This window comes from Coffea arabica, chromosome 10e, assembly GCF_036785885.1.
Source record: "Coffea arabica cultivar ET-39 chromosome 10e, Coffea Arabica ET-39 HiFi, whole genome shotgun sequence".
NCBI classification, from domain to species: domain Eukaryota; kingdom Viridiplantae; phylum Streptophyta; class Magnoliopsida; order Gentianales; family Rubiaceae; genus Coffea; species Coffea arabica.
In genome coordinates, this window is record NC_092328.1 from 47,062,470 (window position 1) to 47,079,818 (window position 17,349).

Genomic DNA, 17,349 nt, shown 5'->3' on the forward strand with positions numbered 1-17,349 from the left:
GCTTTCGATACCATATTGGTTGCAGGTATAATTAACAATAGCAATATTTTTACACCAGCAGTTATGGATATATGCTATGTGTGCATGATTTGAATTTCAAATTTAAATTCATATTATATGACATGATTTAAACCTATTAATATAAAAAAAAAATTTGTGTATAAAAAATTTACTAAGATATAATTAGAAAAATAAGAATGTAACATAATTGGGCTTTCTTTCTTGTCCTTTGTTCTTTTAGATATAATAATTTCTACCTAACACTACATGTAAACTACCAAAACTTCAGCTTTCAATACCAAATTTGTTGCTGATATAATTAACTTTTTATGTACTGACAATAGTAATGTTTTTACACTAGCAGCTATGGATATATATATATCTAATGTGTATGATTTGAATTTCAAATTTAAATTCATATTATATGATATGATTTAAACCTATTAATATAAAAAAAATTTATACACGGACAATGTGTAAGAAAAATTACTAAGTTATAATTAGGAAAATAAGAATGTACTCCACATATTACAAAGAAATACTCAAACCTAAATCTTTTTTTTGTCTTGCCCCTTGCTCTTCTAGGTCAAAGAAATTCACCCTAACAATCATCTCTACAAAGCCTCGCAAGTATCAACTTCTATTGCTAAATGTGTTGTATTTTACGAAAAACATCCCAATGACCACAATTTTGTTTTTAATGATAATTACTCATTAATGAGTGAACATTGACATTTGAATTTTGAACTATTGAATCAGGACTTCCAACATAAGTTTCCATCTTATCGAATATTACATTCCTTTTTCGAAACATATTATCGAATATGACTAGAAATTAATTCTTTTGAAATTTGAAAAGAAGATTTTTCTTTATAAAATAGGAACCATAATTGATATTAATTGCTCTAATCTTGTACACAATTTACACTTTGCCTGCAATATGACATGCATAAACCAGTAAGCTCTAGATGGCGGCCGTATCTCTAGCCCAAGTTGAAATTAATTCAATTACTGCACTTTGAAAACTTAAAAAAAAAAAATCAAATGCTTTTATCATAAATTCAACTATCAGATTTAGATTTTAATATTAGTAGAATATTAGTATAAAGTTGGATTCCAGTTTTTTTTTTTTTTTTTTCCAAAAGTACCATTTCAAATGAACAGTATTCCAGAAGGCCAAGGGCCAAAAGGGGGGACATTGATAGATTAGACTTTTCCACTTCAGAGAGAGACAGAAAAAGTAAATAAATAAATAAATAGTAAAGAAAAGAAAGAGAGAAACTTGTAGATAAGTTGCAAGGCAGAGAGAACTGGAGAGAAAGTGCGTTGTATTTTTGTTAGTTAAGCTTTTTGGCAGAGGATCTAAAGATCTGGTTTTTGTCTGATCATCATCAAAATCTTCACAAACTTCTCAATAACTGTAAGTATGTTCAGTTTCCAGACAACCCTTTTAAAAATTTCTCTTGATTTCTTCTTTTTTGTAATTTTCAAGCCTTTTTTAGTGTGAGTTTGGGCCTTAGGTTAGAATTCCAAGTTTTTTATTGTTGTAAGAAAAGGAAAAATCTTAGTCATATAAGTAAAGGGTTTTTTTTTATGATGAAGTAGGAGCTGAGAGTTATGCTGCAAAATTTGGAATCTTTTTGTTTTGGTGCTTTTTTCCCCCCAATTTGTTTAGCTTTTCTTGTTTGGGGTTTTGTTGGGGGGGGGGAGGGTGAGGTGGGGTTTGACTTTGCTCTCTTTTATGCTAGTCTCTTTATGGGAATTTGTTCATCTTCTTTGAGTTTATGCTAATTTTTCTGTATAATTTGTATAACAGTGGATTTAATGGTTCACTTTTTAGTTGGAAATTTAGCCTATAGAAACAGATGGAAAAAGGCAAAGCTCCTGCAGGCTGTTATTTATAATAGATGGTAAAAGTCTGAACTTTTTGGACTGTTTGCCAATTCTTGGCAATTTATGGTGCTATAATGAAATTTTAGTCGTCTAATTCTGAGTCTCTTGGAAGTTGGTTTCTTTCTTTGTGGTTTTCTGTAGTATTTTTGGATTATTTAATTCTGCTGGCTTTGTGAAAAATATAGTCATCAGCTATTGCTAACCTTAGGAAACTATGAAAGATTGTATCTTTTATCCATAGTAGATTGGTATACTGAATTAATTCGCGAAATTCAGCAGTTTTATGGGACAAAAAAAAAGGCATTTTTGCTTAAATGAAGATTAAGAAGCGGGAAAGCGGCTTCTGATTAAAGTCTCTTATTTTGGACTGCTTTTAGATATTCCATATGAGCCTTTCTTTCATGGGGAATCTTCTTTTCTTGCTTTGTGCTTTTCTTTATACACTCCCCCACCAATACCCAATTATTTTCCTTTGCTACTAAGCTTTGTAGATTGGATATGAAATCAACACTTATTCTTCTACTGTAACACTAACTCCTGTTTGCAGATGTTGAAATTTCTCAATCGAGTGCTTTAAGAGAGTAATTTCTACAAGCGTACCTTTGGAAGAAATACATTTTGGTATAGAGAGGTCTTGTGGCTGTTGCTGTATTTGAGTGATGTCGTTCCGGAGCATAGCTCGTGATTTACGGGATAGTTTTGGGAGCTTATCAAGGCGGAGTTTTGAGGTGAGGTTGCCTGGTCATCACAGGGGAAAGTCTCATGGTGCAGTCCATGAGTTGCAAGAGCCGCCTCTTGTTATCCAGAGTAGTTGCTGGGCTGGCCTTCCACCTGAGTTACTCCGTGATGTCATTAAGAGGTTGGAGGCAAGTGAGAGTACTTGGCCGGCTCGCAAGCATGTCGTTGCCTGTTCTGCCGTTTGCAGGTCTTGGAGGGAAATGTGCAAGGAAATTGTTCAAAGCCCTGAGTACTCTGGAAAGCTGACTTTTCCTGTCTCTCTTAAGCAGGTAATGCATTCTCTTTAGTCTTTCTTCTAGTCTTGCCATATTGAGATTTTGCTTGGTATTGTTCCATCAATGTTCTTATTTACTTATTAAATATGATGAATCTCAGTCCACTGCAGTTACAGATTTAATTATCCTCCTTTTTCGCAGCCTGGGCCTAGGGATGGGACTATTCAGTGCTTCATTAAAAGAGATAAAGCAAATTTGACATACCATCTTTTCCTTTGTCTTAGTCCTGGTAAACTGCTCTTTCAAAGATTTAGCTTATATACTGTATTGTTGTTTTCTGCACTTTGCTTGTCTGACTGCTTCTCTCAATACTTTACTGACCCCGGATCCAGTGTTATTAACTAATTAGACTTATTAAATAGATTGGGTTTCATAAGTTGTGTATGTAGATGCCATAATTATATATTCAGCTAGTGTTATGTCTGGTTTTTGGCAAGTCCGAGTGAGTGCTTAATTCTTTCTCTCTCTTCTAGTTAATACTTCAGTTTATGGTTTTGCACATTGGACTTATCCTAGGAGCACATGCTTTAGATACTCTAATGTGCTGCTAGATATATGACAGTGTTAATAAGTGCATCAGATGTATTTAGTTGATTGGTTTATCACTTCGCAACTACTGTTGCTGTGATAGTTGTAATTAGAGCTAAAGTAGTTTCCTTGGCTTCTCTAATGTAGTTGGTATGACATAAGGATTTCCAAACAATGATGATTGAAGAGCTGAGAAATGTAGTTACTTAATTATCTAGAAGTTTTTAACCTTGAACAATAAGTTTTTTTTTTTTGACGTTATCCAAAGAGATTCATAAGTTTTTGTGGCAAGATAAACTGTAGTCTCATTGTCTTTTCTTTACCGTTCTGGCTTAAGATATGTCGATGATAACTGATATCCTAATGACATCACAAATTGTTTGCTCATGGTTGAATTCCATCTGGTGCGTGACACATTTTGGCCATGCTTTGGTCTGTTGTATGTGTTTTTGATATTTTAGAGCTATGTATGACCAATGTATTTTGATTTGCCAAAAAGCCATCAAACTGAAAGGGTAGTTTTTGGTTACAAAATATTTTTAAAATAGTACTCTTTTGAAAAGGCATCTTTTATGTGCTCTTTGAAAGTAGCATGTGATTTCACTTAAATAAGGCAAAAAGTTGCTTTATTATGGAGGCAGTTTGTAGATGTAACATATAATCTGAATTGTTCTAATATATACTTTTGCTTTATAAAGTCCTTAAAAATGTTCCAATAATGAAAGAAATTGGGAGATCTGTAAACAAGGAGGAGGAAGTAGGGTTTAGGGTTCTTTATGCCAATAATGAAGCAATGTTGATTTTTGATTTGTCTAATATCTGTTTATGGTTCTTTGTTTCAGCCTTGCTTGTGGAAAATGGTAAATTTCTTCTTTCAGCTAAAAGGAACCGAAGAACTACTTGTACAGAGTATGTGATCTCCATGGATGCAGATAATATATCAAGGTCAAGTAGCACTTATATTGGGAAACTGAGGTAGGGATGATCTTGATCAATTGTTCCTTTCTCTATATCATATAGTTTTTGCTTTAAATTTCGGAATAATTGTATGCAGCATAGTAGCATTCTCAGTTTTGTTAATGGGGATCAGGCTCGAATCTGTTAGAGTTAATAACATCGGGGAACTTTTGTTGCAAACAGAGCTAATTATCTTGCTTTTCAAATTCCGTCTTGTCTTTTTTGCTGTTATAGCTGCAGAAACTGAGGGAACTTGTATTCTGAATTCAGTCTCAGGATAGGTGTAACAGGAATCATAGGTTTGCAACACACTCTTGAAAGACATTTGTTGCAAGTTGTTTACAAATAAACCTCGCCCCCTCCAACCCCCAGGGCCCCTCTTTGTTCCCTCTCGCTGCTGGCATAATAAAAACATGCTTAAATTTGGGATACTTGTGGAGAGGATGCAGTAGCATATTTTTGCTTTGGAGGCTGTATAGATGTGACAGATGCATCAGAGTAAAAATCAAAGGAGGAAAAGAATAACCACCCTTTTGTTTGGGAGGTTTTGTACCCCTCAATGGGAATAAGAGAGTAATCACTCCCATTGGTGGCGCTTGGTAGACTACTATGACTGTTTTGATTACCCACTTTTAGGTCTTCAAATACCAAAAACTCATTCCCCACCAATTTGGGCACTTTCACTTATCATTCCTCCACCTTTTAGAACAAAATAAAAATAATCAAAATCAAAGTTGAAGAAAAAGGAAAAGGAAGGAGAACGCATCTCCTCTTCCCCTTCTACTCCATCCCTGTAACCTCTCTTCCTTTCCTCTCTCCCACCGCCCTCCATATTGCTGCCTCTTGGCCTCCCCTTTCTATTCCATCTCTGCAACCTTGGTTTCCTTCCGTTCTCTCACACCATTGATTAAGGATTACCGTCATGGAATTTAAATTTGTAAACAAATTTGAAGTTGGGATTAGTTGATTTGGATTGTATATTAGATCCTCAATTTACATCCCGATGCAGTAGCAGTGAAAGCATTTGGCAGCGACATGGAGTTTGGCAGTCATCAAAACATGGAGAGGAATTACAAAAGAAAAAGGTTAAAAAAATGGAAGTTGGAAACAAAACTAAAGCGGCCAAGGGAGGTGGGGTTGGCAGTGGTCTTGAAAGAGCAAGCAAAAGAGCAAATAATAAAGAAATAGGTTGCGGTGGGAGGTGGCTGCGAATTGGGAAGAAAAGGAAAGGAAATTGAAGAAAGTTAAGGGAAATTTTTTTTTATTTTTAAAATATGTCATTCCCATTAGACAATGGCACTTCCAAACACCAGATTTCATTACAAAGAATTTTCAGAAACACATTGCCATTGATGGGGTCTTTCATAGTGATTCTCATTGCCATTCCTCAGCAGCAATCAAATGGCTGGTAAACTTGTTTAGATAGTTGATAGAAAAATTACACACTGTGTTTATGAAGCACCTGTAGGTCGTTGCACTCATCCACACTGTAACTGATGAAAGAGCTGATTGATGCATGGATAATCAATTGGTTTGTGTTTGGGGTGAATTGGTGGTGTTATAATATGGTGACTACGGCAAGGTGCAAGAGATGTTTTGGGGGCAAGTTTTAGTTTAACGGAGTATTGTTTTCATGCTTTTGATGTGGTAGTATTAGTATCCCAATTAAGTTCATATGATCATTAGATTAGGGTTTGCTTTCTGTGTTTTAAATAACTTTGGTTAAATTGGAATCAAGTTAGTGGATGTTCAACATTTATTGTGTTGGAGTGTTCATTGTTGTCGGTATTCTACTTATGATAACACTATGATCAGGACAAATTGAGTGGATCTACTGAATTTTAATGATGAATCTGCTTCTTGTATTTATTTTTTTCAGGTCAAATTTTCTTGGTACAAAGTTTATCATTTATGACACGCAACCACCATGTAATGGTGCTCAGGTTGTGCCACCTGGTCGTACGAGTCGAAGGTTCTACTCAAAAAAAGTTTCCCCAAAGGTTCCTGCTGGAAATTATAATATTGCCCAAATTATGTATGAGCTAAATGTGCTTGGCACCAGGGGACCACGCAGGATGAATTGTACTATGCACTCAATCCCTGCGTCAGCTCTTGAACCTGGTGGCACTGTTCCAGGCCAACCGGAGCTCCTGCCTCGTTGTTTAGAAGATTCATTTAGGAGCACCACCTCCTTGTCAAAATCTATAGACAACTCGACTGAGTTTAGTAGCTCTCGCTTCTCAGACCTTATTGGTCCCCGAGAAGGGGAAGATGATGGCAAGGACAGGCCATTAGTCCTCCGAAACAAGCCACCAAGATGGCACGAACAACTTCAGTGCTGGTGTCTTAATTTTAGGGGGAGGGTGACAGTTGCCTCTGTGAAAAATTTCCAACTAATTGCTGCAACTCAGCCTACACCTAGTGCTCCAGCACCAACACAACCAGCTCAGTCCGGGTCTGATCATGACAAGATTATCTTGCAGTTTGGTAAGGTTGGGAAAGATATGTTTACCATGGATTATCGATATCCCTTGTCAGCCTTTCAGGCTTTTGCTATCTGTTTGAGTAGCTTTGACACTAAACTGGCTTGTGAATAAGAGAATGAACTAGGAAGTAAGAATTAGCCCATCTAGTTCGTATTAGTTTGTTCTTTTCTCCCTTTTTTTAAAAGGATCTTTTAGCTATAAGCAGTAGGTCTGCAGCTCATTTTCGAGATCCATGCATTACCCTTTTCCTTTTGATGTAATTTCTTTTCTATCTCGTGTAGTTTGATTAGTTTGTTTAAGATGACCAGTTGCATTTGTTGTATAACCAATAACCTTGCTTATGTTGTAAAACATTGAAAATTGGGACCCTGTATACACTAGTATCATTTACTTTTCCTCTGCTTGAACGATCCGCAATTCATTTCTTGTAAAGAGTTGGTTCTTGAGCTAACGCTTTTCATATGAGATTGTTATTGGAGTAATTTTGGTCATCTGTTGGATATAGTCTGAGAAATTGCAGTTGCAGCAAGCTCCAACTTCATCCGTCTCATGAAATGCTGTGGTGTTGTTTGGGTCACTATTATTAGGAGTTTTTGTAGAAAAATGTACTGTAGCGATTTGATGTATGTGAGTTAAAAAGATGATTTGAAAATGTATACAGGAAACGTAAAATTTTTTTGTGGAAACTAACAATTCAAATTCATTTTGAGATCCCTTCTTTTGAGTGTTCAGTCATGGTTGCCTGGTATTTTGAAATGACGGGTAGTATGTCAATCATTCGCAGGACCAGTAATTTAAGGATACGCTGTTCGATCACCAAGGAGAATACAAATCTTCCTGTTGCATGTATATATATATATATATATATTTATATATAGGGATAATTCTGACAGTCTCACTCTCCTCCCTTGTGGTTTCAAAAATATTACAAACCTCTCCTGAGGTTTAGAATTTTGTAACAAAATCAGCCCATGATATCAAAAGTGAAGATAAAAAAGTATTTTCAGGAAAGAGAGAGAATTTTGTTTTCATAAATGCTCCCGAGGTAAGTGTACAAGTTATATTAGTGAAATAATGAAAACTAATAAAAATAAAAAATAAATTAGAAAAAAGGATAATTTCATATACAATATGTTATTCATCAATAATATTATATCAAAAGCTTTTACTAGATGGTTATTTGTTCCAATTGCATATTAAATCAACCATTAGTGCTTATGAGAGTGCATTAAATATTTAGTAGAGAGGTAGTTTATTTCAATAAGTAGCATGTATATAAATACTTAGTGAATGTATAATTTGGTTTAAATAATGTACACCGTATTATCGACCAAGTACGATGCATAAAAATTGTTGAACATACAGTTATTTGTTCACATGCATATTGCAATTAGTCATTGCAAAAATATGCAGAGTGCAATGGTATGTATACATTTGAAATGGTTATTGGTGTTTTGACTCATTTGTGCATCTCCTTACAAGCTGCAGTGGGTATGTAATTTTATCTATATGACTAATACTAATTTCCCTATAAACACCTTACACGGGGTGATCTATGAGGTACAATCAGTTTACAAATATATACATTATGTTAGATGTTAGTTACTTGACTATGTATATCTATAAAAGGTAGTGTAATGGTATGCATAAATTTGAAATGATTAGGTGTTAAAAAAATGTACATCATGTTAGGTGTTAGTTATTTGACTATGTATACATGCAAAAGGGAGATTAGATATAGCGTAAAAAAAAGTAATTACGTGAGTTGGAATGTATTTGTTCTGATAATCACGAAATATTAGCTGACTTGTGAGGGTATTTAAGTCTTTTTTGCCATGATGATGTAAGAAATGGGATCTAAATTTTGACAGGGGAGGTTTGTGATATTTTTGAAACTACAAGGGAGGAGAGTGAGACTATCAGAAACCTCAGGGGAGGTATCTGAAATTATCCCATATATATATGCTATTTATAGCAAATTTTTGAGTCCTTAAAAATGTCACTATTAGGTGGGAAAGTGTTATAACAAGATGTTGAGTTCCTAAAAATTGTCGAAACAATGATAATTATGCAAAATTTGAATTTAAAATTTTAATTTTTGCACGTATCTTATGGATTTAACAATGATGTTGTACACAATATTAGTTTATATAATAAGATTTATTCTAAACATAAATTCAAAATATATTCACTATTCATAATCAGATGGTATTACGTGAAAAAGTGTTAAAATTAAACATTAAATTTAAATGTCTTTCTTTCATTGTTTTTCTACTTTTCTATTATATGAAAACAATGCCTCCACAGCATCTCAAATTTCTACTACATGATCTAATGCTTCTAAACATAATCAATATACTCGACTGCTTCAAAATGGAAAATTTTGCTTGATCTCGTGGACCAAATGTCTTCACGCTTGGATCATGCACAAGCAATCTGTACCTTTTGAGATGTACAAGCATTAATTCGTCCACAAGATTGGGGTCTGTGTAACAACTTCTGAAGGCGTAACATCGGTTGTTAACATATCTACCACGCCTTCATCAATTATACAGTACGTCCATGGTTATATTTTCAGAGATTCTATCCGAATGCGAGCTCTAAGTCGAGCTCGGTTAATATTGAGTTTGAATCAAGTCCGAGTTAATTAAATCGAACTCGAGTTTAAAAATATTAAATTCGTTAACTTGGAACTCGATTATGTATATATATATATATATTTTTTATTTTTAATTTAATAATAAAATTATATATATATTTAATATTTTTGTATTTATTTAAAAAATTATTTTTTTAATTATTTTTTTACTTTTTAAACTCGAGGTTGACTCGAATTTGAACCGAATTTAAATTGAAACTTGATATTTTGAACTCATCAAATTCGAGCTCAAGTTCGAACATCGTAAAATTAGCTTGAAGTTGGGCTCGATTAAGCCAAAAACTTAACTCGTTTGCGGCTCTAATGCCAACAACGTGGAGAAACCATAACTTTCAGATTAGAACAGCCAGAGCAAGCAACGGTGATGACGGTAGAGGGGGAGGTGGAGCAGCTCCGCCAATTAGAGCCCGATCGGAGGACTGCTCACAACCACAATTAGCAGCAACGCCAATGAAGCCCGGTGTTTACTTCCCAGGAGTTTATTTTCAACTGCTTGAATGGTGAATTTCTTAGTTCATTTGCAACTACTTTGTTTATGCTTAATTGGGTGCCTATATTTATTGGAGATCATCTATGTAATGCCTGAATTTGAAGTGTTCAAATGGGCTAAGTGTAATCCTTTGGCACAAATTGTATTGCAGGCTCTGAGATTGAGCCTAAATTGATGGTTCTACCTGTTGAGAAAGAAGAAGCATAATTGAAGAAGCATACTCGGCCCCCATTTTTTTTTTTTGGGATGAATTTTATGGTTCTGATTAAAACCCACAAATTATACCAACAGACTCTATGCTGGATTCTTGTGTTGCTACTTCAACAAGAAAAAGAAAAAGAAGAAAAGGATTTTGCATAGCTCAATGGTTAAATCTATTTCTTCTTTTTATTTTTGCTTGGATTCCGCTGCAATAAATGAGAACAGTAGTTTCACATTTTTTGACAAAACTTGTCTGCATTCACATGTTTAGGCACTTTGGCTTCTGCGAATAATGGAACGAGCTATTGAGGGTTTAGACTTACTACATGAAAGACTGGTTCTTTGCGCTAGTTACCTGGTGACTTCAGCCATTTGTTTCCAACTTCCAATAACCTAGCTGCAAAGCTTAATGTCACTCATCAAAGTTTTCAGATTTCAGTTTACGTTCTATTGAGAAAAGCTAGCTCCTGGTGGACCTGAATGTTCACTTGCAGCTACAATCTTACTTTATATGAATACAACAAGAGAACCGGCAACGATAATGCCAAATGCTTAAGCTTGGACTTTGCCCTTTATGCTAGAATAGGGGCCTCATACTGGGCCAGCGTCTGCCAAATTAATATTCGAAAAGGAAAGCACCATAAAGCTGATCTTCATGAAGCCAAAAAATACAAGGGGTTAAGCACTTAGAGATGAGCTGCTGGACGGACCTAGTTTGACAAGTTTATGTTTAATCTTGCTGTAGTTTTGGTAAGAATTATTTGTTTGCATGTCGATATATGGTGGCCTGTGTGCAGAAGTTATCTTGTGGTCTTAGAATGATTTTTTCTTCAAACATTGAAGGCTAGTCTTCTCTTTCTCTTTCTTGTTCTTCCATTGGACTCCACCATGTATTGAAACATGCTTTGGTCCTACTCCATGAGAAAGGCTAGTAAATTCGAAATATGGTCCTATATAAATGCTAGTATGTGTCTTGTTTCTCTTTTATCTATGCTAGCTCAAACTTCATCAACGAAATGTTGCAGTTACAATCAGTTTCTTTGTCCTGTTGTAGGTGAAGATGGGGCAGCCTGATATAAGATGTTAATGTAGCTAAGGATTCTCAGTCTATAATAAGCTCGAGTTTCAACACTGTACACCTGAGGTTTACATCTCGCCAAGGTCAGTTTTGATGCCTTAATAAGTCTACTTCAAGGCCTCAGATGCATTATCTCATCACCTTTTTCAATTCCCTTTTCAGGATTATGAATTTATAACTGTGCAAAATTTTGTTTGCCAGTCAGTTTTTACTAACTCTCCTGCTAGTTGCATGTCCTTAGACTAAACATCTAATTTTCAGAAATCAAACAAACATGATACAAGAATCCTTCACACTTAACTGTCGAGACATGGTAATTGCTAAGGTCCTTTAAAGTATTGTTTTATCAGTTCACTTGGTTCAGTCATGAGTTTTCCCATGTTGGTGAACAATATTGTGTCAAGTTCAGTCTAAACTAGAAAACTTGAATTTCAAATGATAATATATATATTGGTGACTCTATAATCTTTAGATATAGTAACTCTATCAGAATAAAGTCACCTAACTAGCTGCAAGATTCCACAAACTGTGTCCCTGAAAAGATTTTTAAAGCCAACTTACAATCATCATGGAGCTCGGTGTATTTGTCATGAAAGAAACATTTAAAGAAGTTTGGGTGCACAGGATCATTAATTGGCTTAGAACATAGAGGCGGTGCGGACTCCTTTAGAAAATTCCAGTAAATAGCCAGGACCACAGCACGTATTTAAACAAATTGTCATATTCAATAAGCAGATTAAGCCAAAATTGACAAGGAATGATCCGGGTACTTTCTATTTTAATTTTGTGCTGCTACATCAACAAACGGTGATGAACTGTGTATCTGGATGGAACTCCTTGACCATTAAGCATATTAACCAATTAGGATCACAATTTCAAGTTTTTGGAGCAGTTGCTGACTTTTATTTATCTCAACCACTAGGTCAATAAGGAAAGGCCTGCTAGATGATGTCAATTGGATTTGCACATGTAATACCAAGTTTGCTTATAGGTGCTCATTAGATGCGGAAAGAAGCTAAAAACTGAATTAATCTAGCCAATATATATGAACTGTCTGAAATAAGTTCAACAATGAAAGTGCCAGGAGAATACTTAAGGAAATGAGGTTGAAGACAGGAGATAGTCGAATATGATCAATTGGAATGATAAAGCACTTGAAGAGCTGCAAAGTCAAACTGCAACTTAAGTACATATGAATGATTACAACAAACTGAACTGACTTTAAATAAGAAAAGACTACAGTTATCTACTATATAAAGCAATAGCAGGTATCAGACACTGACCAAGATGAATGACAGCCTACCGTCTTGTAGAAGCAATTAGATACTTAATACAGCCACCAACGCTGAGTCTTCCAGGATCCAAATATATATACAGTGATTAGACCATGGGCTCCATACTAATGACAGACATCGAGAAGTGAGCACTGCTTGACATTTAATGAAGTGTCAAAGCCACACTTCAGCCACTGAAACTTCATTCTTTCTCATGGTGAACGCAGAGTTGGAAACATATACCATTTTTTGTTAGGCCCCAAACCCATGACTGATTCTCAGTCACTTCCACCAGACCAACTGAAACTGATGCAAAAGCCAAAACAACATTCGAATGGGCCATTGCATCACATACGGTTAATATGTTCCTTTTCTCCATGTACTTGTTTCAGTGTCTGATGCTTGACTCCTTTAGAGGATGTACCGGTTTTATGAGGAGATGACAAAGAAGCACATACTGGCTAGACTATAAGTTAGGAAACTAATATATAGAGGTGACAAATGCAGTCCATTTTCCTTTTAATTAATGATAAATTTCTTGCTTTTCTGCTTCTTCATAGCATCATTTCTTAGCGCATCATTCCGACTGCAGATCTATTAGAAAATCCTGGTCTTGTAAAGCTTGAAAGGTTTTCTCTATTCTAGCTGCTAGATGTCAGCAGTGCGTCTGGTCATGTCAGTTGGAAAGATACAATAAAATATGATTGTCTGATTATGGTGGCATGACAAGAGTAGGAATAAACTGTCCACAATGATCTGATACTACATTAACTACCCATTAGTTTGCATTAGCATATTGATTAGTCATGGTCTATCAGTCCCGCCTCTTGGCATTACTCAAGGGTAAATTGCAGCCTTATTTGCAGTCCAATAGCTTGTATTTTTTGAGTTAAGAATCTTCTTTCTGTGAGCCTAATTAGGTTAAGACAAAGTGAAATGAACTTTCACCTGGGCTTTTAAATTACAACAGGCATGTGTTTTTCCCACTTTGCTTTCCCATATGCTTGAACTTTCAGATCGAAATAAAACTGATACAGCACATCCTGCTGATGGGTATATCAATATGCTGACATTTTCCTGCTTTTAACATAGGTCAAGATACAGTCCAAGATTTTCTGCCTAGTTGATGAAGAAAACTCGACAAAGAAAGAAAGGGTGCATCTAGAGCAAGTCCCTTGCTGCTTGTGAGGTCCAGGTATAGTAAGGATCTGATATGCACTCAAGTTATGATCCAAAGCGTGGAGCACCAAGTTAAAGAATGGTGATTTAAACGAATAGATAAAATGGAATGCAGTCATAGTCACTTAGTGGCCACTAAAGTTAACTTTTGAACAAAACAGTGGGTTTGGAATTCCAACATGGATTTCTTAGATGGACTCAGAGGAATGGCCTAGAAGAGCATGCATCAGCAGCTGCTGCAGACCACAAAGCGTAGGAGATATCATGCTCCTTTACCATTTTATTGTTTTTTTAAAGGTCTGGATATGGGGATGATGCGTACACATCATAAAGTCACACGCCACTTTTCTTAAAGAGCTATTTACTTTGGTCATCAGATTCCTATAATGGGATGATGAGCAACTTTCCTCTGTATGAAGTTGTAATTAAGGTATTTGTCATTTAGAAGTCAAATGAAATTTTTGCTAAATCAAGGATCAGAATTTGTTCTGTAATATCATTATGAAATCAAGTCAAAAGAATAAAATCACATGCAAGGGTACTAGGATTACTGAAGTTTAAACACTTACAGCTTCTTCGCAACTTGGATGATCAAAGAAGTAAAGAAAGGCGGTAGTGGACCTTTATTGATCTGATCCATTAGCACACGGAATGGCAAAATCTTGAACAGGCTACCAAGATCTTTGATTTGCAACTCTCATATATCCCTTTGCTCCATAGAAATAATTAGGGCAAAATACACTTCACCCCATGTGATTTAATGCTTTTTCACATATCTCCCTATGGTTTCAAAAGCTGTATATAACCCTCTCATGATTTGAATTAAAATATCAAAATGATGGAATTTGCATTTCATAACAGAGTCAATTAAAATGTCAAAAGTACCCCTATATAAAGTTGAAAATTATTTATTAAACACGGGAGTTATGTATATATTTTGAAAACTATAAGCGGGTTATATAGTAAAATATCAAATCATACGAGATTAGATTGTCATGCATATTATATTTATATATTTTGGTCACTTCAGTCATTTTAGTTTTTAAACAAGAATAGTTTCGATATTTTCAAAGGTTCTATTACAAATGATCATTTCTATCATTTTGACATTTTAATCCAAACTATGAGAGGATTATATATAACTTTTGAAATCATAGAGGGGTTAATGTGAAAAATTGCTAGACCACAGGCGGGTAAAGTGTATTTTGCCCAAATAATTATCAATTATGTGTGACAGATTGGGGCCCTCTTAATCACAAGAAAATAAGAAACTTTTTGTTTTTCTGTGGTTGAGAGGGGGGGGGGTTAAGATTGCTGGATTTTGCTTTAACTTTAGAAAGAAACTAAAAAAGTTCAGGTAGCATTTGATTAGGGTAATTATTATAGCATATCAATCTGGTTTTAACCCATCTAGAATTTTGTTACACCAAAATCGCTAATAAGTATAATCCTAGAAAGTAATTTTTTTTTTTTTTTTTTTGGTTGAAGGAATCCTAGAAAGTGTTTAAATCGCTTTCATATTCTTTTCACAGATCAGCATATTGAGGATACAAGAAGGAGGGGAAAAAAACACATATCAAACAGAACAGTGCTCCTATCAATGATCCTAGGAAATTACGTACTAAATGCGTCTTACTCGAATGAAGGAATATTTTGTGAAAGCGTAAAGTACAGGCAGTATCTTATTATCGAGGACAATAAGGTTCTTGGTGATGATTGTCCATATCATCTTGAAGTGTCAGCTCAGAAGTACAACATCTATCTATCTATCTAGGCCATTTTTCAAAAAAGAACAAGAAGGATCTTTTGAATAGTTTGAGGCAGCAGCCGACTGCAAAGCATCAGGCCATCAGCCTGAGCACGTTTTGTCTTCCATTCCCAGTTTCTAGTAAAGTTTTACCAATAACCTTCTTGTGCTCCTTGATGCTTAATGAATAGCGACTAGTATTACTTAATGGTTTTCCTCGATACATGCTCACATGTGGCAAATCCCATGTTCTCTGATAAATCTTGTATTTGGTTTATCAAAATATTCTTAGCTAACTGCAGAATTGAATTGTAGTAAATTGTGGTCTAGCTAGTGGGAACAGCAATATCCCTTTTCTTTTATGTTAATAAATAATTCTCTTGCCATCTCCCCGTTTCTCAAGTTTCACCCCTTTCCTGTTGGAGGGGAAGGAAAAAAAAAACAGTATCAACCATTTTTTTGATATTGGCAATGGCTTCCACGCCTTCAAAATCCTCCAACTTGTTTGAAGCTGGACAAAGGCTTCATCCTCCAAACCACTATTTCACTTCCAAGCCTTCAGCTTCGTAAGAAAACCATGAAGAGTTCTTGTTTTCAAAAGTGCACGCACTGTCGATGTATAAAAGATTAATACTTTTTATTTATTCTTTATTTATTTTATGGCCTTTCAGTACTGATAACCTGAAGGTTGCATTGCACAAGGTTAAGCATAAAAATGAAGGAATAACCAAACTGAAGATAGTTAGTCTACATGTAGTATAGCAAGTGTAGACATTATGAACCTAATAGACGATCAAAAATACAAAAGACGAAAGAAGCAAGCTTTATAATGGGCAAGGACACTCATTCTTGTGACTGTCTTGAGCGGTTCACAACCATGATTGGCTAAATGTCACATTATTGCATGTACAATATTTTTAACGTCATGTGTGAACCTGACAACCGTTTGTGTCCCAAATCTGTAAAATACCCACCGTCAACTGCAGTAATATGTCCTAGACTAGATTTATATTAAAGCATAGAGGCCTAGACTGTGAATTTATAGATTGTGTTTTACGGCTACCAATGCCAGAGTCCGAAGCTAAACTACCTAACAGAATCCTCTCCAGTGGTAAGTACTCAGACTTCCCCTGATGATACGATACCCATGGCAGAGACCCCGGCAATGAAAGTTGTTTCCATTTTCCACCCTTGCACCTGGATGATCATTGAACTTGTCTTTCTCTTTCCCTTCATTCCCTCACCCTTGCTTTACCGCTCCCCCATATAGGAGGAAAAGGGTTCTCATTTTTGTAGTATATAATGAGTTTTACTATGCTACGATAGATATTCAACATTGAAGAATACCATTTTTGCCTTTTTGAGCATTTATTCCTCAACACGAGTTAAAGTTTGCTGAATTTGAACTCTTCGCCACTTAAGAATTTTGCCCAACATAGTTTACAATTTGTCTTGATTGGAAAACCTGATTGGTTAAACTAGGCGTGACACTTTTTGGGAATTCAATTGCAACAACTAACAAGAAAGATTTGGGTCTTTCTGATTTGAAAATTAGTTGAGTGGAAATCTTGAAACTGGGGAATTTATATTCTTATTATAAAAAGAAATTTCTTTTTCTCAAATGGGACTCTTTTTTCACACTTACATTGTTAAGTGGTGGTTGAAGACCTACTTATATTTATATGTCAAATCAACCTTTTCTAACACTTATATTCTTAAATGGTGGTTGAATCTATACTGTATTGTAGAATAAATTAGAATTTCAAACTTGGTTTTATGTTTCGCGCCAGAAAGATAAAAGGAAAAGTATATTTAAGACCTATTTATATGGCAAATCAACATGT

At 35.2% G+C, this 17,349-nt stretch overlaps 1 protein-coding gene and 1 long non-coding RNA gene across 3 annotated transcripts; both read left to right on the forward strand.

The window, feature by feature from the left end:
• Positions 1-1,185: 1,185 nt before the first annotated feature.
• On the forward strand, positions 1,186-7,272 carry LOC113712502 (tubby-like F-box protein 8). Of its 2 annotated transcripts, none has more exons than XM_027235965.2 (5): positions 1,186-1,420; positions 2,441-2,900; positions 3,048-3,135; positions 4,277-4,409; positions 6,271-7,272. In XM_027235965.2, exons 2-5 carry the CDS (start codon positions 2,553-2,555, stop codon positions 6,986-6,988), a joined length of 1,287 nt encoding a protein of 428 aa, XP_027091766.1. In that variant the 5' UTR covers positions 1,186-1,420; positions 2,441-2,552; the 3' UTR covers positions 6,989-7,272. The 2 variants fall into 2 exon arrangements, with proteins under 2 accessions (XP_027091766.1, XP_027091767.1); XM_027235966.2 differs by having other exon boundaries at positions 1,286-1,424.
• A 2,467-nt stretch (positions 7,273-9,739) lies between these two features.
• LOC113711708 (uncharacterized) lies at positions 9,740-14,322 on the forward strand. Its single transcript, XR_003453143.2, has 3 exons — positions 9,740-10,036; positions 11,282-11,388; positions 13,672-14,322. It is a non-coding gene; the product is annotated as an uncharacterized lncRNA (long non-coding RNA).
• Positions 14,323-17,349: the final 3,027 nt, after the last annotated feature.